This window comes from Platalea leucorodia (genome assembly GCF_965183815.1).
Source record: "Platalea leucorodia genome assembly, chromosome: 4".
NCBI lineage: Eukaryota > Metazoa > Chordata > Aves > Pelecaniformes > Threskiornithidae > Platalea > Platalea leucorodia.
The window spans coordinates 59,769,761-59,796,692 of NC_138826.1; the positions used below are offsets into that span (position 1 = coordinate 59,769,761).

At 52.0% G+C, this 26,932-nt stretch overlaps 1 protein-coding gene and 1 pseudogene across 2 annotated transcripts in view; one reads left to right on the forward strand and one right to left on the reverse strand.

Annotated features, from left to right (window-relative positions):
* The window catches only part of CACNA2D4 (calcium voltage-gated channel auxiliary subunit alpha2delta 4), a gene marked incomplete at both ends in the record, with an annotated part of 130,502 nt that extends 108,703 nt beyond the window's left edge, over positions 1 to 21,799 (forward strand). The window contains 10 exons of the mRNA XM_082310195.1: positions 406 to 468; positions 6,197 to 6,267; positions 7,095 to 7,170; positions 9,007 to 9,059; positions 10,038 to 10,093; positions 11,507 to 11,527; positions 16,857 to 16,974; positions 20,122 to 20,232; positions 20,862 to 20,952; positions 21,713 to 21,799. Of these exons, the coding sequence (XP_082166321.1) occupies positions 406 to 468; positions 6,197 to 6,267; positions 7,095 to 7,170; positions 9,007 to 9,059; positions 10,038 to 10,093; positions 11,507 to 11,527; positions 16,857 to 16,974; positions 20,122 to 20,232; positions 20,862 to 20,952; positions 21,713 to 21,799 (747 nt within the window). The remainder of the gene's footprint in view (positions 1 to 405; positions 469 to 6,196; positions 6,268 to 7,094; positions 7,171 to 9,006; positions 9,060 to 10,037; positions 10,094 to 11,506; positions 11,528 to 16,856; positions 16,975 to 20,121; positions 20,233 to 20,861; positions 20,953 to 21,712) is intronic.
* LOC309589271 lies at positions 12,073 to 12,926 on the reverse strand (annotated as a pseudogene). The gene has a single exon. The product of its transcript is annotated as an uncharacterized misc_RNA (transcript).
* Positions 21,800 to 26,932: the final 5,133 nt, after the last annotated feature.

The following is a 26,932-nucleotide window of genomic DNA, read 5'->3' on the forward strand; positions in this document are numbered from 1 at the left end:
GTGAAGGTTATTTCAAGAGTGGTTATAAAACTCTGAAATCTGAAGATGGCAAGCATCCGATACCATTTTATTAAAGAGAAGTGCTCTCCAAATATCCTGCTGGTTCCTGCAGGATGTCTTGTCTTCTTGAGTGTGGCTCAGAGCCTGCTAGGCCTGCACACAGCCCTGGCAAGGGACAATCTCTGTCACAGAAAGCTCACGAACTAAATGCCTCAAAATGGAGGCAGAGAGGGAAAAGTCAATTGTCTAAAACCCGTGGTAGCTGAGCCGTGGGACTACGCATGGAAATGCCAAGGCTGTTGCCATAAGCACAAGCCCACACCGCTCCATCCCGCACACAGCGGTACGTTCCAGACAACCATGGAAAAAGCTGTCTTTAATGTTGCTTCTCTTTCATCTCTGCAGATTCTGAATTGCTTCCTCATTGATAATAACGGCTTTATACTCGTTTCCAAAAGACCTGCAGAGGTAAGAGAGCATAAGAGAAGAAGGAGAATGTGCTTGGCTTGTTCCTAAATAACCCACCAGAGCTGGTTAAAACAAATGAAGTTCTACTGTGTAATAAGGGGGAGGGGGCCGCTGTATAATTAAATTCAGCTGTGCGGTGAGGGGGAAGCCTCCTGGCAGAGTGACAGCATATCCTAGGTAAGGAAGGAGTTTGCAGTGATAAGGAAGGAACTAGTCAAAATATCTTTTTATCTAGAAGTGAGGAAATTATTAGACTCCTTTCCCTCGGTGCAGATGCTACTGAAAGATGATCTGAGACAGTCCCAGAAGGCAGGCGTGCGTGCCCTGACGTGGGAAGGGAAGGGAGGGGAGGGGAGGGGGGGGGAGCAGCGCTTTTGAGCACCTCTGAAGTCGAAGCAGGCGTTCTTCAGGGAAGGAAACTGAGGGGCTGGTAAGAGCAAAATGCCAAAGGCAAAAATGAAGACAAAATCATTTAAGCAAATTGGAAACAGGAGCACACCTGAAGAACTGGAAGATTTACTGGACTCCCAGAGGTGAAAAGAGTAAGGAAAAAGACTCGGAGTAGTAATGAAAATACAAGCAGCAAAAGTTGTTTCCTTTCCTTCTGCTGCCGTGCCTCCACGACCATTTCTAGGGTGCTGAAGAGGCACAGTTTGTGATGTGACATCCATGGCAGCCTGGGTAAAGTCAACACTACCAGTCACCGCATGGTTTAGCTATACTTTTCTGCTCTCCAGTAAACTCACCACAGAGCTATTTGTTTCAAAATAATAAAAGGCCGTAGATTTGGACGTCAGAAAGCGACGTGTTGGAACAGTCTCATAAACTACAAAGCAATAAGTCAATAGCAAGAGTGGGCTTATACAAGAAATGGGAAATGAAGCAGTTTTGTTACCGACAGAAGTGTGGAGTTTCATTAAAATTTCCATAGTACTGGAGTTAACAAATACTGTATGTGTATTTCCAAAAGGCAGTAGATCCTATCCCAGAAATTCCTTTCTTCAAGATGTGACAAATAGATTGAAATAGAAATTAAAAATAAGGTAACAGGACACCCAATGTATGTGACTGGGACAAGCAGCACAGCTTCTATAAAGGAAGAAAACCTATCTTATCAGCTATAGTTCTTTGAAAGTGTGAGTAAATCAGGAGATAAGGGGGAATGGATGACCTACTGCATTTCAGTTTTTCTAAAAGCCTTGAACAGAGTCCCTTACAAGAGGCTGTTAAAGAAGTTCTGGTTAAAGAGTGAAGCGTGAAGTAGTAGCATTGATCTCAAAGTAGCTGCGACAGAAAAGAAAGAGGAGGAATTTTTAGATGGATATTTAGATGGAAAACGTCAGCTATATGAGTCCCGTGGTTTCCCATCTGGACTTGTGTTGGTTAGCATATTCAGAATAGGCTGGCAAAAGAAAAAGGTGAGATCGTGAATTCTGCAGGCATTACACAGTAAGTTCAGAGAGGCCAAGATGAGAACTGTTGAGACTCAGAAAGCAAAATGAATCCACAACATAGTGGCACCGGGGGGTGATACAGACAGATATCACGGGGGGCATATTGCAAGGAATAACCAACCTCTTTTCTGTTGGGAACGTGACCTACGCGGCGCACTGAATATTCCAGTAAAAGTGACCCTTCAATGATGTGGTGTGCCAAAAAAAAAAAAGGAAAGAAAACTTGAAAAATAAAGGAGCAAAATGCTGTAAAGTTGTATTGGCTCCCTACTCTCGGAGGCCAGGTCCTGCTGCATGTTTGGGATGGGTTGGTAGTCCTAGGAGTCACTGTTTCCTCCTCTGACTGCCATGGCATTTTCAGAGGTGCTTTACTGAGTCCTGTGGCATGTGTCCATAGATAAAGGCAACTACGCCCTTTAGGTACCACGTCTACTGTTCATCCTCAGCACCTCCCTCCTGGGTTGTATCTCTGTATTTTTCCTGTATCTTATGGCTTTTTTTCCTGCATCTAATGGGTTTTTCAAAAAACTCGTCTCTGAAAGATGTGACTAGCAGAAACATGGCATTATAGTGGATTTGGGTAAATTATAAACATTATCCACATGCCTCCAAGATCAGGCATTTTGGCAGGCACCAGAGCTGTCATCTCCTCCAGTTACCTCCCCTGATCTCAGAGAGTTCTCCACTACTTTTCTTCTGATTTCTTTATCTTGTTCCAGTTACTGCTTTTATTTCCCAGTGGCACCATGAGTGTCCACACTGTTAAACCCTACAGGGGATTCAAGACAGCAGTGGCATTAAATCAATACCCTGGGTTTCATAGCCTTGCCACCTGGATATTGCTGTGTGGGATCCCTTGCTGCTATGTGGCCTGCCCTGCACTATCCCGCGCTCTTCCCTCAGTGCATCCTTTATCATAATGCAAAAAAAAATGCCATACCTGGATTTTTGTGGGGGTTTTTGCCTTTCTGGAGAAGTCAGCTAGTTCGCTGCCCTCCCTCCCTGCCTCATACTTGACACCAGGACCAGCAAGAGTGGCTCAGCTTCCCAGGTCAGCGTTTCAGCCCAGCAGTGGGGAGAAGGGCAGCCTGCCCGCATGCTGCCTCTTCTGCCCCACCGGCCAGGATGGAGGGGAGCTTATCGGATGCCAAAGGAGCGAGGGTGCACAGGCGAGCCATCCAGCACAAGCAGGGCCCCACATGCATCCCGGCTTCCCCGAGGAAGGCAGCCAAGGAACTTTCATGTCCAAAACACCTGCTTCCCGGGGCAAAGTGCAAGCTAAAAGAACAGTGGAGAGGTGCCAAAGTGCCCGTGTCCTTATAGCCCCTGGGCGAGCAGCTGGCACTGGAGACCTGTTCTGGGGGCTCCGAAATGTTTTGTTTTTTCTCTCTGCTCGCTCCCTTGGGGCTGCCATGCTTTACAGTGCTCTCAGCCTGCCGCCCCCCCAGGGCTGCCTGCCGCCCTCACCTCCTTCCCGTGGTGATCACACCAGAGTGGCTTGGGTTGGGGGATCAGCTCTAATAACCTCTGCCTGAAGGCAGCAGAAAGCTTACCAGCAGCCAGAAGCCACCATGGAAGAAAGAGGGACTCAGGATTTTAATGAGTGAAACGTTGGAGGCTCCCTGCAGGATTACTTGGGGAAGAATGGGTAATCTCTTAATTCAGGCTAATCCCCCCATCCAGACTCATCATGGAGGGAGCAAAGAGTTAATAGCCAGAGGCAGGAGAAGGGAGTGGGTGAGGGAGAGGAGAGGCGATCTAGGGCAGGGGAGGAAGGGAAAGTAAGTGGCAGGCCCAGGCTGTGCTGCAGCGAGGGCTGCTCCACGCTATGGTGCTATGTTTCTGCTCATGGCCCCACGACCGCCCCTGAGTTTTTAGCTGCCTTTTGCTGCCAGCCAGAGGCACAGCTGTGGATCAGAGGTCTGGAGCTCCCTCCACCTGCTGCGTCCAGATGTCCCCTTGCTCACTAAACCTCTTTCTCTAGGACTGCTACCTTCTCCCCGAGGCAACTGCAAGCTCTGCCCAGGCGGGATTCCAGGGACAGGGTGAAGGGTGGCAGCTAAAAGGCCAAGATCCCACTGGGGCTGGGCAGAGCTTGTGGAGAAGTAAGGTCTGGCTTTGTTTGAGACATGCAGCGAGGAGCCTGCCCGCTCGCCCAAAGCCTGGCCCATTTGGCAGATCCCATTTGTCTACAGCTTTTGCGTGTGCCAAAAGTACAAATTGCTCAACGAGCCAGCAAAGCATGGACACATACATGTCTGTGAGCAGTGATGTATCTTGTGAGCCATATGTGTGCTCCAGGATGCATCTCTTTCCTGTGCATAGCCTGCACGTGTACTTGTGCGCTCTCAGCTGCAGGGGGATGTGGTACAGCGTGTGTCACGCAGGGTGTCAGAGTAGATGCTTTGTGCTGTGAACCTGTGAAATTGCAAGGGCCTGTGGAAACCTGCCCAGAGCTGGGAGTTAGGAGAAACACAGCAGAGGGATGCCTGGGAGAGCAGCAGCCAGTCACTGGAGGAAGCAGGTTGTAATGACAGCTGCTTTGCCAAGTGTCGCTTCAGTACAGGACCGCTTTGGTTTCTGCCAAGTGATGCTTTCCTGTGTTACTACCTGCACAGGGTACCTAAAACAGCACCAAGCTTTGAATGTCTGATTCAGTGTTAAAGGCCGGTTTGCTGATGCTTTTCTGAACACGTTCCCTAGGCCTTACTCCCAATTACACTAATAGCTCCTCATACTTGTACCTATAGGAATGACATCCTGCCTGGAGAAATTCAGTCAGACATCAGCATCTCTGGACAGGGTGGGCCCCATTTACAGTCCTGCAGTGGCCCTCTGCCCTTGCCACACCGGCTGCAGCCTGCGCTGCATTAAATCCTGCTGGCTCCTGCTGGGGCTGCAGACTGGTATTAAATGGAAGCAGCTGGCCTCCTCACCACCCTAATCAGATTGAAAGAGCGAGGGAGGTGAAAAAAAAGTTAGCGCTTGCTCAGACACATTTGACTATGTCTGAGACGATTATAGCCTAAATGCTCAAAGGAGAGTTTATGTTATGTATCGATTTATACAGTGAAACACTGTCCAAAGCCTGTTGGGAAGAGGCTCATAACCATGTAACACTACTGTTAGGTGATTACCATATGATCTTAGGTAAATCTGCCTAAGGGTTGGGTTTTTTTAGTGGAAATACCCCACTCAAATAAATGAAGTCATCTGTCATCTGCTAATAAGTGCTAAATGACTGCTAACCTATCAGTGGAAAAGTAAAATGCCCCCCCAAACTGCATGAACAGTTCCATAACATATGGGAGGTATTGACTGTGTCAAGACCCATGAGACAGAAAAATAGATGGAGGACAGCTCGTATCTGCGCTTTTATTCTTTATGAGTATTTTATTTACTTGCTTGCAAACAAAGCAGTGGACTTGGCAGATTCGAAGCATTTTTGCAATAGATTTGTCATGGTTTAGTAATAAGGAAAGCCAGAACCATTGTTTGTTTGAAGAAGTCTTTTGAGCAGCAGTTCCAGGATTTGGGATTGGGACCGTATTTGAGGTTATCGACTCCAAAACATAAATGGGACCAGAGGACCATGAGCTCTGCTTTTAGTCCAGGCATGCAAATGCAACTTTAGCTAGGATGGAGTCTGTGCTAGCACAGTTCTGGCCGTGCCAGTGCGTAGTGTGTAAGCTAAAGGGATGGGTCAGTGTGTGTTGTGTCGTTTGTGTTACTGCCTGCTCAGAACTTGCACAGCAGGGGGTTGTAAAATTGTGTTTGCTACCTAAGTAAATGTGTATGGCGCACTTACGCCTGGTGAGTCAGTTTGCCTAGGGCAGGAGGAGAGCAGAGGTTTCCGAAGCCACTGCGGCCGCAGGCTAGCCGAGAGGCTCAAGCAGAAGAGACTCAGGCGTTCAGATCCAGAGAACGTGGATTCACAAAAACCCACAGGAGAGCCTGGGCTGCCAGTGAATGAACGTGCCTGGGTCTCTGCAGCTTGAGAGTCTGCCTTTTTCTGTCACAATCTTCAGGGACTTACATGGGCTAAATCATTTCCAAGCACAATAGGAATGGTGCAGGATGCCAGCTGGTGATGGAGGAAGTCCTCCCTCAAGCTTTCCAGCCAGCCAAAGGACAAAGCTCGGCATTACCTCCTTATAAAACACTCGTTATGTGTAGTAGGGCTCCAGACAGACTGGATCAGCTGGAGCCATCAAGCATTTGGAAATTTTACCATTGACAGTTTATTCTGTTTTTTTCCTTTCTTGTGCTTGCAGACTGGAAAATTTTTTGGTGCAGTGGATGGCTCAGTAATGACCCAGCTGCTAAACATGGGCATGTTCAGGCGGTAAGTGGGGGAGCTCTGCACTGTACTTCTCTTTCTTCGGCTGGTGTGTGGGTCAGAGCCTACTGGTCCCCCTAAGCAGCACCACTGAGCAGGGGAAAATACACGTGCAGGTGCATGTGGCTCTCTTATTTGGCTACAAGAGCTCCTTTAGCTACCTGCCCCCTCCCCTGACTTGCTCAGCCATCGTCACCACACACTGTTTCTCCTCATCCCCTGCTCTTCCACCTGCTGCAAAGCACCCAGAGAGACAGTAACTCCTGATCTCCGTTTTGCCAGAAAGCAGCTGCTCCTCTGTCTTTTCCAGGGCAAGATGCTACGGGAAACACTTCTTGGTGTTTCGGGTGGTTCCTCCTGCCACTTGGAAAGCCTTTCTATGAGCAGTTGTCTGAGAGCCCCCCAGATGTGGCGTTGCAGCTGGCTGAGCACATTTCTCTCTCTCCTAAAAATACCTCTGTTCGTCTCACTCCACTCCCCCAGCCCATGCCAAAAGAGAGTTCAGAGTTTCAGTGGCTTGAAAACAGAAACTAGGGGGACCTGAGGTAGATGATACAATTATAATTCTCCACTTCACAGCCTGCTTTACTCACCATCTGAAATTAGGGACATATTTCCTCCTGTACTGACCCAGTTACATTAATCCGGGGCCTGTATTTCTCGCTTTGTGAAATCCAGCCCTCACCAAACAGCAAAGACATGTAAGCAGGCCACTGCGTTAGTTCTCCCATACAGAAACTTTTATAGAAAAAGTAGTGCACGCTGACGTGTGTGTGCCGTAGGCAGTTGCATTGCTTGCTTTTGACTGCTTGCTTGTTTTGTGTTGATTGCAGGGTGACCATGTATGATTATCAAGCGATGTGCAAAGTACCCCACCACCACCACAGTGGTGCCCGGCCTCTGCTCAGCGTATGTATCTGTCGGCACGCAGCCCTCTCTGAGCTTGGCTGTGGAGGCTTTCTCCTAGGATGTCTCCAACACCTTGGTGTAGCATGGTCCCCAAAAGAGCTTAGGAGCTGTTTGCTTTCAAGTGATGGGAATGTCCAAACTCATCTAAGGCAGATTTCTGAGGCAGTGGTGGCCACTGACAGTGGTTTCCAATTTGGCTTTCTATTGGCGTATAGGATCTCACTGACAATTGGAAGGACCAGGGAGAGGACAGGAACTAGACTATGCCAGGCTTCTCCTAAAAGCTGAAGAACCAGCTTGCAGCTGACATGAACAGAAATGCTTTTACAGGGCATGGTTTTACTCAGCAGCTCAAAGAAAGAGGAGAGTTGCACTGTCAGGGAACAGAGCATCTGAGAGAAAGCTGTCAGCCTCTCAGGGAAACGTGAGTGGGCTTGGAGCAACGGAGAAAGGGGTTAAAGCTGCCGAGAAACGCTGATAGCCCAGGGAAACAAGCTATCAGAGTGAATAGTTTTGCCAGTACCCAAATGCAACCTCTCTCTAGTCTGATACAAGCTAATAATCTAATCCCACTCTACCTTCCTAACCTGGCCTTGAACAGGCAGGACTAAGTAATTACTCAACACTCAGGCCACTTCAAACTAAACAGGGATGTGTTTATTGCTGTTATGATTGCATTTTTGATACTTTAAAATGTGGTGTGCTGGAAGTACATCCTACAGCATGACATGGTCGTTTTTTTCCAGTAAAAGAATTTTCAACAAAACATTACTTTTTAATAATGTGTTACATTTTTAACAATATATCAGTTTTGGTAATAGCTGTACTTAAGCTGGATAGATGATAAAATATTGCGATTGCAATGAAAATATTTGCTTGATCATATCCTCAAGAATTTTGATTACTGAAAGAAATGTCACAAAATACGAGCGGCCAAAAAACAGGTGAATGAGGAAGAGAATAAAAGGGTGAGCATTCGGCCTTCATCTCTCCCTTTCCCCTCTTAGCAAAACCCTCAAAAAGGAAGAAACAAAAAAAAGTCCATTTTTCATATGCATCATTCAAAGGAAAAATCAGTGAAATTCCCAACCCTCTGTGCATTTTACTATTTTCTGACTTATTTTGGTTAAGTCAGTTAGCAGTAATGGAACATTGTCTTGTGTCCTGTGACTGCTGCATCTGTTTTGGGTTTGAGGATACAGGCATGATTATGAGAAGGAGACATGAAAATTAGACATGGTTACCATGAAGAAAAGCAGCAGCAGGATCCTCTGCAGATTAATTGTCCCTGGGACAATGCTGGGTTTCCAATTTGTAGCTGAAAAGCAGGAAGATGACAGAAGTCATGCCATCTTGAGGAAAAGCTGGATGAAAGCACAGTTAAGCATAATCAATCAATGGCAGATAATACTAAATCCTGGGCAATGCTGTCACTTGTCCCAGAAACACCACTTGCTATCAGAACATAAAAGCATCCTAAACTGGTGGTGTCCCATTTAGCTGTGTTTCTCTTCTGCTCTGAGCTCTCAAGGTCATCCATACTGGAGAGAAATCATCAAGCAATTACATCTTCAAAGTCCTTCATACATTTGTGATAAACTCCCTGACCCTGACGGGGAGGGGGTGAGAAGATATTATTAGTAGCAAGGCAGCTCCTCTGGCTTTTGATGTATTTTGAACATTTTCCAGTGATGCTCAGACCTTGAATTTCCAGCCTGTCTTCAAGAGCTCTGATCAGTGGAGGGAATTGGTCTGAAACGTGGGGTCCTGCATAACAATTATAAACTCTCTGACCAGGTCCTTATGGTATTTCTCATTTCTTCTTTTGTTCTCCAGCCAATTTATGCCTTTCTAGCTGCAGTGAAATGGCTGATAAGTGATTTCCTCATGTGAGTACCAAAAGATGGGGGTGTTTGGGAGGCTCAGACCAAGGGGGGCGAGAGCTGAGAAAGCTGCAAGCAGAGGCCTCCGCGTAGGGCATTGCTCTCAGCCTTCTCCTGACTTTCAGCTCAGCGCCTTGCTCCTGGGAGACAGAAAGCTATTACTATTCCCATTTTGAGAGGCAGAGGCCTGGAGCGGGTCTGGGATTTACCTGAAGTCACTCAGTACAAAGTGGCAGAGTCAGAAATAGGACTCGGGTCTCCCGGGGCCCCGTGCGGATCCTTGATGCAAAGTCCTCTTGCCTGTCTCCTTTGCCCGTGATGAGCAAATGCACACCTTCGCTTTGCAGAGGGCGAAGGCTGAAGGAAGGAAGCCAGGGAGCTCAGGTCTGAGTGACAGGCAGGGGAGGAAGGAGGGGAGGCCGTGAGTCAAGCTCCGGATTCAGGCTCACCTCAAACTGCTGGGGGTAATCGGAGTGCAAGTTCAAATTAGGATGAAAGTGCCGCTGCTCAGCTTGCTGGGTGTGCAAAAGGCAAGGTATGGAAAAAATCCAGCTCCTAGGGCTCGACTGTGATTCAGAATAATTCATGATGTGCAGCTGCCTCCGTGTAGCCAGTGTACGGGCTCCCTGTTGGCCACCTGTGCCTGCTCCTCAGGTGGGTCTCATGGTGACTGAATCCCCTCCCAGCCTTGGGGGCTGCTCAGTCCTTCCTTCACTGGCAAGGCCTCCGCAGAGCACGCACTTCAGGTAAAAGCCCATTCAATTATTCCACAGTACCGATCCCATGATAGAGAGCTACACTCTCATCATGTGGAGAGGAAAGAAAAAAAAATTAAAAAAAAAAAAACCCTCAGACTTCCACTGCCAGCAAATTCATAGTAAACATTTTAGAACTGATACTCACTGGGCGACGGGGCCATCTCCCTGACACCTGCATCCTTCCAGGCTGCTGAAAAAGCATCCTCTGTTCTTGCTCTTTTGACAGCTTCCTTTTGGAGTTTAACATGAGTAGCTTCTGGCACTCAGACAACTTGGCAGATGGTGAGTACACAAAAGTCCAGCCGCCCCATAGCATGTGAGTGTTACAGCCGCTGGTGGCAGAAGAAGCTGTACAGGGAAGCCTCACAGGAGGCCACCATCTGCTCCACCACCTCTCCCTCCGTGGACCCTGGAATCCAGCTTCCAGGTCCCACCACCACCTCATCTTCCCCCACTCCCACCCTCATTTCAGGCTACCACATCAGCTGAGCAGTCAGGGCGAGGTGTGTGTGGCTCAGAGCATGCTGCTTGCTTTCCTCAGGGTAGCTGCTGGGGTGGGGGGAGGCTCTTCTTTCCAAGGACCCCCACCCTACAGGCAATCAGGTGAGAGAGACCATCAGCTGCAAAGCCCTTCGGTTGGAAACACTCCCTTGAGTCTTTCCTGAGGGTGGCCTACAGGACCGGACAGAGCAGGGCTGGAGCAGCAGGATCTCCGGAGCCTAGCAGGGGTCCCAAAAAGCTAGTCAGAAACCTGTAAGGTTCAATAACACATGGAGGGTCTTCGCTTGCCCACTGGACCCCCCTCTGGAAGAGAAAAGATGATGGCACATGGTATTGCACAGCAGCTGAGTGCAGCAGAGGGGTATGTCTGGGTTGAAATCCAGTGATCTGCCCTACAGCTGCAGTGCTGCCTCCTAAAAACATCCTGGGAGTCTCTGCAGTCCCATCCCTGGCCCACAGGCGGGGGGATATTAATGGCCCTGAGGTGAGCCGAAGGGAAAGGTGAGGAGTGCTCTGCACAGCCACGTAGGTGCCGTTATTACATCCTCAGTAATTATTCAGCACTACCGGTGCTTTTTGTGGAGACAGCGGTACCTTCCCTGCTAACTGTGGGGCTGAGTCATCTGCACTGAACTCTCCTGGCGTAATGGGGAAACAGTCATTTTTAGAAAGCATCATCTTCCTTCTAGTCAGAGAACCAGCCCAATGCCTGGGTACTGTTTAGGTCCCGCTCACCTCCTCCAAAAAGGATCGCCAGAGACAGTGGTAGCAGTTGCAGGTATCCTCTGTGTGGCCCTGGCTGCTGCTTAACACACGTCAGGATAACGGGAGTGGCCCCATGCAGAAACCGGTGGGGAAGAGTCAGATGAGCAAGTGCAGTACTTGGGGCACTGCAGGAGGGACTGCTCTTTCTGGAGGACAGACAGACCTGGTGTTCCTCCCACCTGGAGCTGCTGTGGGTGCTAAATGCCTGCAGTTTGATTTAGTCTTTGCTTCAGGTGTGAGAAGAAGGGAGGAGGGTTCTCGCTGCTGCCCTGCTCATTGCCATTTCCTTTTGTGCTTTCTTCATCTCTCTCCTACATCACCTCCATGACTGCTGCGTGCAAATTCATCTCTTCGCTGCGCTGTCATCATGTGAAACTGTCACGTGGCTCCATCTTCATTGTGTGTCTGTGTGTCGTGCGACTTTTCCAGCCAAGGCTGTCTTCCATCACTGTAAGTAGAACTACTTAGCAGTGAAAAGAGGAGGATTTAGCTAGAAATCCCAGGCTAGGAAAGACTTTTTTCCACATTTTGGACAATGGGGACTTGCAGAAAGGTGTGACAGGGACAAAGCAGTGCCTGGCTCTGTTTCCCTGCACTGCAAAGAAGCACGCGATGCTGTTGCTCATTTAGCTGGCTGAGCTGGTGATTGAAGGTCTGTCACTGAGAAGTCAATAAAAGAAGGAGCACACCAGCCTCCTCAGTGGCTGCAGGCACAGACAAAACCATCACTTCTTACTATGGCATAGATGAGCCTGTAGCCTGTGTACCATGGCGTGTCCTTAAGGCACTGTGGTTCCCAGCTGTCCCGTTCTTTTCAGCCGTTACACCAAAACCAAAGACCAACCCGTGCCTTCTCGCAGCTAAAACTGTACAGGTCTCGTAGACTTCAGCTATTAAGAGGCAACTTAAGTCTTCTTTTCCACACCCCGTGGCTTAGCTCCTTCTGATGAATCCCAGCCCAGCTCCAGGATAATGCAGAATTACTTTCAAGCAGTTCAGCTGATTGATAAGTATATGCTTTGGCTCATAAATCTGCTCCTACAGGCTAGTTAGAAATCCCTCCAGACAGAGTCCAGACTGTGGCGGTGTTTGTATCTCCCTGCTTCCATATCTAGCTTGTATTCGCTGAGTTGCTCTCTGCCCAGCGAGACGTATGTGTGAGACAGAGATAGAGAAATAGAGACAGTTGGAATGTGTCTTGCTGTGTGAAGAAGAGGAAGAGAAAGAGAGGGTGACTACGGATGAAAAAAATGAGTGTCCATGTGTGTGGGGGAGTAGCGGGGTGGAAGAATACTATTGGGACTGGAAGAAATGGATTGCACATGTTGTTAAGAAGGGGCTGTAGATTTTTGCCAGAGATGTTAACATTTTCTTGACTGCATGCCAAGGCTAGTGTATGCAAAAAGCACGGAGAGAAGGAGACATTTTGTGAGAGAGAAATGGAGCGCAAATTTATTCAGGGATATGGGCAGAGGAATTCATGGTCAGGGATCTAATGCCTGACTGTGCTGTGCACCTCTGGCTCTGCAGCACTGAGCCTATTTCTGCTTCCCAAGTTCTCTTGCTGTCTGGGAAGGCAAGACTTGCCGTTGGAATATGGGCATGGTGTATTCAGAGTGCACTCATCATGCAAGTCTGCTTTTCAGAGGTGGTGAGAAGACATGTTTGCTTCCACAGATTTTTCACTGCTCTCAGCATCTCATTCCTCTTGGTGTTTGTAAGGGCTTCTGCTTTTATGGACATCACCACAGGTTTTAAAGCCATTAATTAAGCCAAAAATACTTCCAGCCAAGGCATACAGCCTAGAAAGTACTATTTCTAGAATTCTGTAGCTCAGAAAAGTCTCTTTTTGAGAGAGTAATCAAGAGATGGTAATCTACACAGAGGATATTTTACAAGATAATTGATTAAATTCTGTGGTTTGTATTTGTAACTAAAAGTGGCAGATTTTTGTCTGGTGTCCCAGAGTAAATCCACTGACTTGGGTGATTTCTGCTGATGGGAAAGAGTTCACAATCTGGGCTCTATAGTTCATAGCAAGGCACGGCGGCTGCCTTTGCTACTCAGAAGGATTGGTTGCCAAATGTCTGACAGTCTTTCTGGAAGTGCAGATGGTAGCAACGACAGCCTGGAATTAACTCACTCTTTGCTATAAAGTTTGCAATTTGTTATCAGCTCCTCTGACTGTTTGCTAATCCCTGACCACCAGACTCTCAGAGCGCTGATAACATTTTGATGTCCAGCATGTGCATGCAGAGGCTCAGCTCAAGCATTTTGCTGATGATGTACATGCTACTGGGCTCCTCTGAACTTCTCAATACTGCTGCAGCTGCATTGCTTCCAAGCAAATTAAGCTGCAGTAGGCTTAAGCATAATCTCTGTCATAGGTCTTGTCTCTATGCAGAACTTCGGAGATTTTAAAGTGGCTTCTTTTCATTTAGCCTGTGCCAAGAAACTGGTTTAAGATGGTCTGTGCAGGGGACTTGTGCCAATTTAGCACAGTTTAAAAATATAGCTTGGTGCCCGTGATGAGGTTAACCCAGAGCAAGTCAAATTGCAGATGTTCATGAAAGATTGCAAACAGAAACGCAACTTCTGTTCATGACTTAGCCCATACTGCACTGCAAAAGTGCCCCTGAAGGGACTAAACCCGGTGCACTTCCCACCGCTTACCTCCGGATGCACAGGCTGCTCCTGTGAGTGCCACCACGGCACAGTTTGGCCCAGGATTACTGCTTAAGTGTTGCCTCTCTGGTCCTGTGTCCAGAGCTGAGGTACAGCTCTTGCCCATGTGTGCGGGTCAGGCCAGCAAGCAGTGCTGGTGGGCACTGGCAGAGGGTGCAGGTTTATCCTGGGTGGGGGTCGCGCAGTCTCTTTAGTTGCCTTTCCCCTTGAGGCCCAGGTCTCCAAGCCCCAGTCCAGCAGAGCAGCGCCTGATTCAACACTGGCTGAGGCTGGGAGGCCTCAAATCTCCTTCCATCCCATATTTTCCAAGCTGATGGTCTGATTCACCCCCTCCCTGCACCCTGTCCTTCACACCACTGTTTTTTATATGGCTTTAACTCCATTCGCTTTGATGACACTACATCAGGAAGCTGGAGCTAGCGGAGAATGTCATTCTTTGCCAGGGACAGGAGAAAAATGAGGACCTGGATGAAGTCTCTGCTATGTCAGGACCCTTTGCCACTCCTGACACGAGCAATACGCTAAGTTCTTGCAAGCAGTTGTGCCCCAACTTTATCAGGTCAACTTTATGGTCATCACAGCTGTTCTTCTGAGCAAAAACTGGCACAGTCCCTTGCCGCCAGCTGTGCTGCGGTGGCAGCCCCGGTCACTCAGTGCTGTGAGTCCAGGGGTAACACACCAGGACTTTGATGGTTCGTGGCTGAGGGACCAATGCGTGGTCTTGCCACAAGTGTGTCCCTAAGAAGGTCTGTCCCTGGCCCAGCCTACGATAATCTGGCCACCTGTTTCAGAGTTTGGAGCTGTTTTCCCAGCCACTAGTACAGTGAATTAAGGCTGAAGGAAGGGCTCCCGCTCTGTTCCTCACACTCCTTTAGTTCATCAGGGACTTCACTGGCCAGAATACCCTTACCGGCCTTGGAGCTGGTCTGAGCTGGAAAGCATTTGCAGCTTCTCTCCTTTCAGCATAAATGGGGATATTCTGTGTATTTCATCAGAAATGTCTAAGCCTTTGAAATTCACCTCAGTAATAGGGTCTTCCTCTGCTCATCCCGAATGTCCTCAGGACTGTTCGTCCCCATGACAAGTACTAGGCAGAGCCATTCTCCATTAGCAAAGATGGGAGGGGCTTTTCCGTGCTGCTGCAGTGTGGGGTTTGCACAGAGGGACAGTGAATGGTGACAGAGCACAGGCAGGCAGCTCCTGGCTGCTGGCAGAGTTGCTGCTGGACCCTGAAACGACGAGTTTAGTTGATTAATTAGTGTGAATCCAGGGTGAACACAGGACAAGGCATCATGCTGAAATCAAGCCTTGTGTGCTTTTGGATCTGTGCAAAATAAACCTAGCCATGATATTGAAAGGTGAGTCCCACCATCTGGGAGGATTTAAGTAGGAAGCTGCCTTGTGAATGACATTTTTAGAGAGTTCAGAAGAAAACCACAAGGCACAGCTACGGAGGACTCTGGACTGCAGGGATGTGTTTGAGTACCCATCATATTCACCTGGGGAAGGCATTAGAGGGGAGACTGGGCTGCAGCTCCTGGCTCTTAAATGGATGTCTTGTGTCGCTGGATCACCGTGGTGGAGAGAAAAATCAGAGAAAATCATCCGGCTTTTCTCTCTCTCACGTAAGCCACATTGTTTAGACAGCAAGCTCCACGGGGTAGTGCCTGCCTCTTTCTGTGTGCTCTGGCAGTGTCAGGGGAGACGACACTATAGCTCTCAGTGAGGGTTTTACAGTGATGCAAATTACCCATCAGGATCATGGATGCCCTCTTGGTGCCTTCTTACCATACATTTACTGATTAAAACCCATGCTGCTGCATTTTTTTCTATAAATCTTCAGTGTCGCTGCTGCAAGGGATAAGTTGGTCGTCCTCCACATCAGAAGGACTCTCTTCTCTGTCCGTCCCCCCGGCAGGGCTGCCTGCAGCCGCTGTGTGGGTGGAGGGCTGTGGAGCGAGTCTTTTGTGCTCAGATCCAAAGCTGATGTAGAAACCACTTCTCATACTTGTTGTTGGCTGAGCCACAACCACCTCTCCCCTAGCAACAAAGCCTCACATTTCCATCGGCGACGTTCCCCTGTGTCTGACAGAGGCAGGAACTGACTTTGCTACCTCTAACTGCAGAAAATAATTGCCAGAAGGGCCCAAGGCGGTAGTTTCAGGCAAGGCAGACTTCACTGAACTCCTAGAAAGGATGCCCTTGCTTTGTGAGGGAGGCTCAGTAAGGCAGTCCAGCTCCCCGCCATCCCCAGATTAGTTTGGGAGTCCCACAGAGTGTGACTGATGAGCGATGGAACCGCTGCTCCCTGCCTCTGCGGCAGACGGCTCCCTCCAGGAGCCAGCGCCACACGTTAGCTGGGTCTCCGCTGGGCCTCGAGAGCCGTCGTCTGCTTCCCTGTGCTCTCAGGCCAGATCTCTTTGCTGGCAGTGTTTTCTTTTTTACGTGGCACGTATTCAGCCCCTCAGATTGCCTGCTGTGGGCTCGCTCTGAAATGTCAGAGGGCTCGGGAAGGATCAGCGGTTGATGGAGAACCCCACCACAGGCACACAGGGTCCCGATAGGGGCAGATCCCTCAGCACAGGCACTGAGGACTGGCCCAGTCGCAGCTTTGAATGTTTAAAAAAGTGCGTGAACCAGGGCTGGGTTAGGCAGGAGGGACTTTATTGATGCTGCTGATTTGGTAGACCCCCCCTTCTTTGAACACGGGGGTACCGGTGCATAAATGCCCCTGTGTAACTGGCCATGGGGGTCCCTGGGGTGCTGCGGCCACTGCGGCCCCATGGCTGCAGCTTCAGCAGGGCAGGGTCCAGGCTTGCTTCGGGGAGGCGAGTGGGAATATTGGGCACATTTCTCACATAGGCCGGTTTTCCCACACCACCTAGTGGGACTGGGGATCACTGCCTGGCTGCTTTCTGCAGCATCTCCTTCTCCTCCTTCTCTGGTAGGCACCTGCTCTTGGCCACTGTCGGGGGGGATGCAGGGCTGCTGCTCCAACCTACATCGCTGGTCTTAAATACTTCCATCTCAGTGCAGACTGCTCCTATACGATCCTCTGCCCTTCGTTTCTCACCTTGTCTCCTTACCATCACAGCTCACAAGCACAAGAAGCACGACACCTTGCAGCCCTGTGACACAGAGTACCCCGTTTTTGTGTACGAGCCGGCCATCAAGGAGACCAATGGGCTGATCGAGTGCGGAGATTGTCAAAAGTAAGAATTGCAGCTTCCCTTTCATTTGCGGGCTTGCACACCTATCCCCCCCCAGGTCGTGACAGCACGCGAGCCTGGTCGCAGAGCCCACCGGTGATGGCAGTAGCTTGAGAAGAGTCGCCTGCTGCAGTGCCCATCGCGTGGCCACTGCCACATCCGCAGCTCTGGCCACAGAGCAGAGCTAAACAGCCCGCTGGACAGCGAGGAGGTGAAATGACCAAGTTACAGCTTAGCGATAACTTTTTTAGAAAAAAATTAAAAACATCTGTTAATAAGCAGAGGTGGCTGTAGAATGAGGGAAAGAGCATTTAAATATACATATATCTTTCCATTCCACAGATTTCAGAAAGGAACTTTTACTGTTTTCTCACGTTTCTGGCAAAAGTTTTCTCCTTAGAAAATTTTCCTTTTTGCAATGCTTTCGGCTTTCCTTTTCCTTTTAATATTTTCTCTCTTTTCTGTTTTTCTACAGAAAAGAAAAAGCAGAAAGGGGGGAAAAAAAAGTGGTGTTAAACTGAAAGAAATGAAAACACAGGTCCACTTTTTTACTTTCCGTTTTCATTTTAAGAGAATGAACAGTCCAAAATAACAGAAAAATCATTGTGAAAAGAGGCCATTTTCAGCAGTTGCATAGCACCATCAGCAATGACTTGTGGAAAGGTGACAGAGGAATGAATTTCCACTGGTCCAGCTTTTCCTAACATGAGGCGTCCAAACAGATCTGACTGGAATCCCTCTTAAAAAAAAAAAAAAAAATCCTACCTAGCCTAACTTCAGTCTTGGACCAACCGCAGGAAAGACTTAAAGGTTAGGAAAACAGCCTGCGCTAGTCAGCATGACTTCAGGAAAACCAGGCCTTGCCAAACATTGTTTTAGAAGAGATTGCAATTTGGTGACAACAAGGTATATTGTGTCAGTACAATAAGCTCTGGGTGGATCCAGAGCAGCTGAGTGCCCCAAAGCAACCTGTTTGTGCATTAAGCTGTTGCTGCAGAGGTCTCCACCACCAGCGCAGCCCAAGGCTGAGCCCTCCTTGATGGAGCCTGGCACTGACCCACCCACCCTCCCTGGGACAGCTAGAAGAGGTTTCCACCATGGGTATTTTGTACTGTGGTGGTTACAGCAACCCCCTGAGTGGTGGGAGATGGGGAGGGGGGTTGAATGATCTCAGGGTGATGAGCCTAAACCCTGTGTCTCCTACTGCCCGTCCTGCTTGAGTCACTGCCTGATAGTACAAGGGGGGGAGGCAGCACCTTGCCAGCTCCAGCAGCAGCAGCCCTTGCGTCCTGCTCAGCTTCTTCATAGTTACAGGTGCGGGACTGGATTGCACCCTCTGGATACCCCACGCCATCTCTTTTGCAGCTTTCATGTTCAGGAGAGAAACACGTGCCCCGACACAGGCTCTGTGGAGCATTAGAGAGTGGCCCAGTGGGACGTGCAGGCTTTCCCCATCACGTTTTGCAAGCCCAGGTGGTTCCCAGTGGAGCAAGGATAGGCTGGGTGCTTTATTCTGGGCAAAAAGTTGGCTTGTGGATTGGTGCATGGGGCACCTCTATCCTGGTTACAGAATTTGTGCGTGGGTTAAAATCTGCTTGTCAAAGCTCCCAAAGCAGTCATCAGCCAGGAATACTAATGAAATGGTCGAGCTGCAGTGCATGACATTCAACACCTCTAAAAGTGAATACAGAAAGCCCTGGAGGCTAGAAGCTGGCAAGACTAGGTGGTGAATAACCAGGGAGACAGGGCGGTTAGCGCAGTGGGTGCATCCTCACAAACCTGTATTTCTAATCCAGAAGCCCTCTCCCTGGGCTGAGAGGTGGTTAGCAGGACCGGGAGTGCACAGAGCCACGTACCAGCTGCAGTATTGTGGCCCTGCCACCAGCACAGGCACACCAAGCCCACCGTCCCTGGCCTTCCCTGTGCCCAGCGGCCCCAGCCCAGGCTGCAGGCTCCTTGCCAGGGCTGTATGGCCGCTCGGTGCCCGGCGGCAGCGCAGCCTGCATGCAGGCAGTGGAGGACGGCAGCGTGGGCAGCTCAGCCTTGCTTCGACTGGCTGCAGGCTCTGCGCTGGTAGAGGGCAGGCAATGACTGCAAGGCATGGGGCAGGGGCATGGCGCAGGCTCTTGAGATGCCCAGACAAGTACAGCACCTTGCGATGACACCGGCGTGCATACGCTTGGACACGCACCCTCCTGCCACCCCCGTGCTCACCCAGGGGGGCCGCAGATGGGCACGTGCCAGTGTGCAAACCCAGAGTCACAGGCGCATGCAGCCTTGTGAGCACAGAGACACATCTGAGCTGCCCATGCACACCCACGTGCACGCACATTCATGAACAAAACCCTGCACGCTGCCGAAACACGTGCCTGCCCTCATCCTGCTCTGCCCACGCCAGCCCTCCACCGCCGGCAGGCACAACCGGGCAGCGGCGCTTCCGCAAGCCGGCACGTGCACGTCCTCAGGCAAACACTGACACCTAGACACAGCCTCACCGGCACGTGCCCGTGCTCGTCACCGGACCTTTCTGTAGTCTGCTTGGCTGACGGGGAGGGGAAGGGACAGGCGAACTTGTGGCTGCACAGGGAAGCTGCACGTTTTCCATGCCAGTAGGCAAGACCAAGCACCTGTTGGTCAGTCCCATCACACCGATGTAATGTGCGATGCTATTGGGATCCTCGATTTCTCACTCCAGTAACATGAAATTTAGCAAAACTCTGCCCCTTGCAGGACCATATAGTACATACATCCTTGCATTGTATAACCATATGCATAAATATACATTGAATGGGCATTGACACAACTCACGTACTGTCTGCTGTGACACAGTGCCCTATTTGGGGAGGGCTTGTGTCGGGTTTTGTTTATTGGTTGGTATTTTTAGTTGGGTTTTTTGGGGTTTGATTTTGGCTTTTGGGCCTAGTGTGGGATTGTAAATCTGAGCCAGTTCAGAGCTTCCTGAGGCCAAAAAGGTGTGCTAACGCCACCACCCCGTGCTCGCTGTCTCTCCTGCTTCCTGCTGACATCCCGTTTCTGACGATCTCTGTTTTCTTTGGATTTCTTTGCTGTGGGCCAGGTGGTGCCGGGGCAGCTGCTCTGGCTTTGCAGTGGGAGGGATGTGCTTTCTCCCACCCGCTCCTTTCTTCGCAGGATGTTTGTGGCGCAGCAGATCGCCAGCAGTAACCTCCTGCTCCTGGTCACGGATGCCACCTGCGACTGCGGCATCTTCCCACCTGTCCTGCTGGATGCGAAAGAGGTCAAATATATCCTTCCACGCACAGCAGGGACGCACAGCTCCACAGGCCCTTTCGTCTCCGTGCTTGCTAGGGTGGAGAACCTGCTCCCAGGACAATTGCCATGGGGGTGGAGGGCATGGTCTGACCTGTGGGACAGCCAGGGAGAGAGAGAGACGGAGCGGGCAGGGTTGTGTTGTGGTGGAGAGGAGGTAACAGCCCTGCCCTCCAGCTGCCCAAGAGGAAGCCAGCCTCAGATGCGCTGTACGAGGGTGAGGGTGGGACAGTCCAGGAGAAAGGGTCAGTGGTGGCATGAGTGCAGCTGGGCTGGCTCCCCAACACTGCTCCCAGGTGCTTCTGTAACCCGGCCCTGCTGGGTCCTCATCCCTCACTCCTCGTAAGGGCAGTGACGTGGTGCGGCTTGTCACTGTGAGGCTGAGCCCTCTCCATGCCTTTTGGCCACTTTCAGCTGCCCGTCATTCCTTGGCCCCTTCTAGCGCTTGGAGCTGTCTCCAGCCCATGCAGGGTGACCAGCCCTTCCCTTGTCCTCCCTGCTCTGTCTCCCAGGCTGTGCAGACAACTTGCATCAGGGCCCTCTGGGTCTGTGTGGCGCTCGTCCCCCTTTTCTTTGCCTGCCACTGCCAGCATCCTTAACAGCCTCGCACATAATGCTTCAGTGAAGTGTGAACGGATGCGGTCCCAGAAGCTGAGGCGGCGGCCGGACACGTGCCATGCGTTTCACCCCGAGGTACCCCGGGGCAGCGCGGGAGGGAGGGAGAGCACAGGGCTGGGGTTCACCATGGGCACGCCTGCACCCATGTACACCTCTCCTCCTGCACCCCTGCGTTGTGTGTGTATCGTGTGCCCATCCTGCTGGCTGGACCCAGACACAGCCACGTGATGCCCCAAGAGGCTTCCTAGCAGGAGGACGGTCACACTAGTGACACGTGGGAAGGGCTTGAGCTCAGACATCACACGGTTGCTGGGTTTCTTCCTGGGGGTTCATCTGCTGGAACAGCCCCGATTCCTGTAACCAGCCCACGTGACCCGGGCTTGGTGCAGCCGCAGGCAGCTCTCCCGCCTGCTGGGCTGGCAGGAGTTGGGTCTGGGCACCTTCGCACAGCATGCGAGGCAGCCTGCGGCCTGTCCCTGCCCTGTGGGGCCAGGAGCCGGCACAGTGACCCGCTCGTGGGCAGGGGACTCCAGAAGGAGCTGCAGGAGGGATGTGCAGGCAGGAGCCACTCCTGCTGCATCATTTGAGGCTGAGGGATGGGTTTCAGGGTGTGAGGCAGAGCATGGCAAAAGCCGAGGAAGCGAATGGCTTCCTAGCTTGCAAGTAGCCGCTGTGGCCCACGGACATCAAACCAGCCCCTTCCTTTGCCCCCGGTGATCCTTCTTTTTGGCCACAGGCATTTCTCCCCCTTCCAAAGGCAAAGAGCGGGCTCCCTTCCCTCTGCCAGCAGCCACCCTGGTGCTAAGAAGCTGATGCCTTCTCTCCCATCTCCCAGGAAAATGCCCAAGACTGCGGTGGCGCTGCTGAGGTCTCCATCTCGCCGATGCTGCTCCTCCTGCCCCTGGCGCTGCTCCTGCGGTGATGCTGCCTGCAACAACGCGCCTTACGCGGCAGAGACCCAGGAAGACGGGGCTGCCACTGGCGGGAGCGGCGGGAGGGGAGGACATGGGGGCGCAGGCCATTCTGGGACACCCGCTGCGACTCCCTGGGGAGACGAGGTGTTAACGACAAGGCACAGATCCTGTGTCCATCACCACAAGGTCCAGCGTGGTGCCGATGGTGGAAGCTGCTCCCTCCTCGAAAGCCCATGGCAAAGACCTCTGCAAGAACCAGCAGGGTCGTCTCCTGGCACACCACCTACTGAGCTGCTCCTCCTGGCCATCAGCTCCCAGCCAGAACGGCCGAGGTTGTTGGCGTGACTTGGATTTCACCGTCACTCTACCTCTCTCGGAGCCACTTTGGGGTAGTTGGCCCCAGGAGGCAGACAGCTTGGTGGAGCAGATCTGGCCTTAGGAGAGCAGGAGGGGTTGGGGACGCTGTCTGCCTGTCCCTCAGTGGGAGCCGCTGGGATTTTGAGCACCCGGGATCAGAGCAGTGCAGGCACAGCCCTGCCAGAACAGGGCCCTTAGAGGTTCCCAGCAGGGAGGCAACATCTCTTGGTCTTGGGGGTGGTCCTCGACCAAGACCCCAGGGGCAGGACATGGCACCTAACCTGAACTGCACTAATGTAACAGGCAACCAGACGATGGGAAGTAGCACGGCTTGACTAATTAGCAGTAGCTATGCCAGCTCTGCCGAGGAGACCCCTCCTAACACTGCTAGCGCAGCATCCAGATTCTTGTCTAGATGTGGACTTACCTCTGGGAAGGGGTTATGTATGAGCCACCAAAAGAGGGGGTATGTATGTTCCCCGCTGCTAGTTTCACTGCAGACGCAGCTAAGAAACAGGCGCTCTTCCCCTTGGAGCAGCACTGCCCTGCTCATTGAAGCAGCCCTTGGTTGTCCCAGGGTGAGCAGTCGCCTGCCCTGAGCCTGGCGTTCCCAGCTGGTGGGCGTGGGCCGTTTCTCACAGAGCTTTATGGACAATGGGTGGGGAGCACCCATTTTTCCTTTTTTTTGTATGAACTGCTCCGTACCATCTTGTTAAAAACAAATATATGGCATATTTTAAATAGATACTTAAGCTTCAGCATGTCATGTTTGGTGCTAATCACTGCCCTACACTACATCCCAGAAACCCCTCTCCCTGCCGAACGTGTTGTGACAGGGTGCAGGTGGAGAGACTGCAAGCAGAGCTGCGGTGGCCTGGCCATCAGAGATGTGCCAGCGACTCGCAGGGATGCCAAGAAGTGCTCCTGGTTGCTGCACCGTTGTTTTTACCAGAGCTGCAGGAAAATAAGCCCCTGGCCATGTAGCACGCACTGTGAACCAGCCGGCTGCACCACACAGCCCACGGCTCTCTGGTCACCCCTGAGGCAGGGTGGGGGGGTCCCAGCACCGGCGGAGTACATGCCGGGGTAGGGATGCCACAGCCAATGGCTACAGAAGGAAAGTTCTCACCTTGAGCTCCCCACCGTCCCCGTCTGTAGCCACCCCAGCACCTGTGGGTACACCACAGTGGCACCAAAGGAGCAGGCTAGCAGGCAGTGCCTTGCCCTGGCCTCCTCTGCCAGGTGAGCCAGTTCGGGAGCCCCCTGCACCTCTCCAGGCCCCCTGAGAGCTGTGTGGCTCATCACACTGAGCTGCCCTCCTGCAGGACAAGCGCCCGCACCCCCTTCGCTCGCTGCCTGCAAGCAGTGCTGCCTGCGGTGCTGCCCTCTGCATGTGCTGGCCACGTGGAGCTGCAGGGCTCCTCACCGAGCTCACCAAGCCACCCGCTCCCGCAGCCACTGCCACGGGGGTTAGACCCACGTGCAGCTCCTGCAAAGGGCAGTTTTATGGGAAAGGGCTTTATCCTCACACCAGGGCTGTCCCCTTCCCTGCACGAGCAGGGGCCCACAAACGCACCCCAGGTGTGCTAGGGTCAGTACGGATGCCGCCCCTCCTGCCACCAGTGTCACCCGGCACTAAGGGGACAGTACCGGTCACAATCAGGTCCTGATGGGGACCTTTCGGGATGGTACAGCTCCTGCTGTGGCGGGTTTTGCCTTGTCAGAGGGCGTATTAACAGCAAAGAGGAGAGGAACAACTGTGGTACTGGAAGTAAATCTGGAGGTGGAGATGGTTTCCAGGCTTCAGATGCAGTGACCTTATCAGAGCCAGAAGCAGCTGAGGAAGATGAAAGCACCATGGAGGGAAAAGGGGCTTATGTCAAGGCCAAGGAGCTCAGGAGCCACTCACAGACAGAGGAGCCACCGGTGCAGGGCGTCCCCACCGGCTGGCACAGCTCCCCCAGCTCTGTGTGCCTGCCCTCCTGGGGCACTGCTCTCAAGGGTGACCTCCCTGTCAGAAAGGATTAACAGTCCCAACTCCACTCAGCTAAAAAGATATATAAATACACATTGCCCTCCTGCATATGAACCATGTTTGATTTCAGGTGCATTAAATCCACAATAAACATGGTCCTGTAGAGACCTGCACTGAAAAAGTGAAGACATGAATTATACCCAGCTTAGTTGCTTCAGCAAGTTTCTGTATAGGTTGTAACTGGAGGCAATAGGACAAGGGTGAGAACTAGATTATTTCTTAAACCAGAAAATAAGAGTGAAGGTTTGCCCTGACTTAAAACCCAAGCACACACTGGGAACCAGACTGCAGAGCCACTCGCATTGTTTGCATGCTGCAGCATCGAGCTGCTGCAGCGAGCAGCAGGATGGACGTCTCCCTCCGTGCAGCCAGCACTGGCGTGCACCCGGCTAAAGCAAAAGGAGCCATTCCCAGAGCTGCTGGTGCCTCCGTGCTGGGGCCTCCCCAGGCACCTGCCAGGCAGCAAGAGCCAGGCTGTGGGCACAGCTGGCCGGTTCACCTGGGCCCCGTTGGGGCTGGCAGAGGATGCCAAGCACTTGCCTCAGCCCGCGGCCTCGGTCCCACAGATCGCATCCCAACCCGCCAGCCTGTGCTGCCTCCTCCAGCGCTCACCAGCTGCCCCCTGAGTGCCCTCCGCGCCCTGCAGCAAACGGCTGCCCTCCCACCCATGCTGCAGGGCTTGAGCTGGGGATTGGGGGGTGAAACCGGATGGCAGCTAATGATCGGGAGATTGTCTGGTGTGTCTCCAGAGAAGAGCGGCCCCTGCGAGGGGGCTAGGGTAAGGCATGACCCCACAGCCCCTCACCACCTGAGCTGGGGCTGATCTGGGGGTGCCCCACTCCCGTGGCAGAGCTCCCCAACCTCTGGCTGCAGGGCCCTGGGGGGAAAACATCTTCTCGTGGCCCTCACTGGGCCGCACCACCGGCTCCCGCTGTGCTTCACACTCGTTGCTGGATAGGGATGCCCTAGGCATCCCCCCTTGGCCATGTCCTGCACAGGGGGATGGAGGAGACCCCAGGGTCCCTGGGAAGCTCCAGCAGCACCGTTTGGGCAGTGCCGGGTACCCGTCTGTGGGGAACTCCCTGCTGCCTGGGGAGGAGGCGTGATTTATAGACCCACTGCTGGAGCTGGGACAGCTGGGCTTGCTGCAGGGAGCAAGGAGGGGAGGCTCCTCAGCCACCCGTACAGCTGCCCTTGAAAGCCCAGCGGGTGTGCTTGGCCACAGCGGCTCCCGGGGGCCTGTGCCACCGCTCCCCAGGGGATGCAACACACACATGCTGCGGCACGCAGTTTTGTGACAGAAGCTCCTGCTTCCGTGCCTGAGGTTTGTCTTAGTCATTTATTAGGAGGCAAACACAGCCCTGTTCTTCCCATGGTGCTGCTGATCCACGGTGGGTTGAGCTGTGCCCAGGTATGGCTTGCTTTATTTTTTTTTCCCCAACAAAGCAGACTCCAAGCACACCTACCTGTTTCTTGTCTCTGACATGGAGTTAAGCAAATTCCACCGCCTGCTCTGCTCGCCTGGCAGAGATAGCAGCTCACAGCCCTACAGCAAGAGAAAAATCCCCAGGAAGAGCAGCTGCTCCAGCTCCCAACTTCTTCAGCCGTATGCTGGGCACAGCAGATGAAAATAGGTCAGCAGAAGTAGAGATCTGAGGCCAGAGGATCCAACCAGCAGCGGAGCAGCTGTGAGAGGAGCCATCTCTCACTTCCAGCCAAGCAGCATCCCGCTGCCATCCTGATACGGCGCTATAAATCACAGCTGTACCTCCTGCAAGATCCCGTCCACCCCTGTAAGTGCGCAAGCTGTAGGCATCAGGGTTTGTTCTATTAAGGCAAGACTCGACGTGAGAAAAGTCACAAGAGTGCTCTGCAGTGAGGGGCGTCCGTCAGACCCACCCAGCCACGTCTGGCTGCCACACAAATCAGGGGCTTCACAAGCCCTAAACCTGCAGCCGGTTTCCTCCCAGGCAGGTGGAGAGGGAGCCGGGAAGAGACCTGAAATCTCTCTGTCACACTCCTTACAGGCTTCAGAAACACTCCACTGCAGGCTGAGGTAACCCTGTCCCCCCCAAATGCTGTGGTGGGCACTGAGGGCATCCAAGGCGCGGGCAGGGACACACACCTCGCACAGCGTCGTGTACACGTGCCCTCCCTTGACTCATGCCTTGGGACAGAGCAGACAGATGACTACACCTTTGAGTATGACCAGACAGGGATGACTTCATCCTACAAAACAGTAGGAAAATCAGCCCTGGATTTACAGCAGCTGTTTGCAATTGGGAGCAGGCACAAAAGCAGCAGCTTTTCAGCAGGCTGGCCTGAGTCGGCTTGTACTTAGCAAGCCTGGCACATTCCGGGCTGGGGATGGCAGCGGTCGTAGCGAGGAGCCGCAGGCTCCAAGTGGGTTAAGAGGGGGGTGCCCTTCTCTGCCCCAGCGAAGTACCAGTACCACACTCTTGCTTGGTTTTATACGTACCTCTCAAACTCAAGCTCCTCAGAGTATTTTCCAGGATGCTTTTTTTGCCGACAAAGCCCACTGGTACTTTCTGCACAGAAGCACTGTGCTCTCACAAGCCTCTGCTTGCCGGGGAGGGGGGACCTGAGGGCAGCCAAATGTGGCACTTTTAACTTTTGCACAAAGCAATTTTTTGAAAGCAAGTGGGGGAGGAACATCAGACTCCTGTGCACTGAGTGACTCCATCGCCAGCTGGACCCCCGCTGGAGAGGGTCGCTGCTCCTGTCTTCC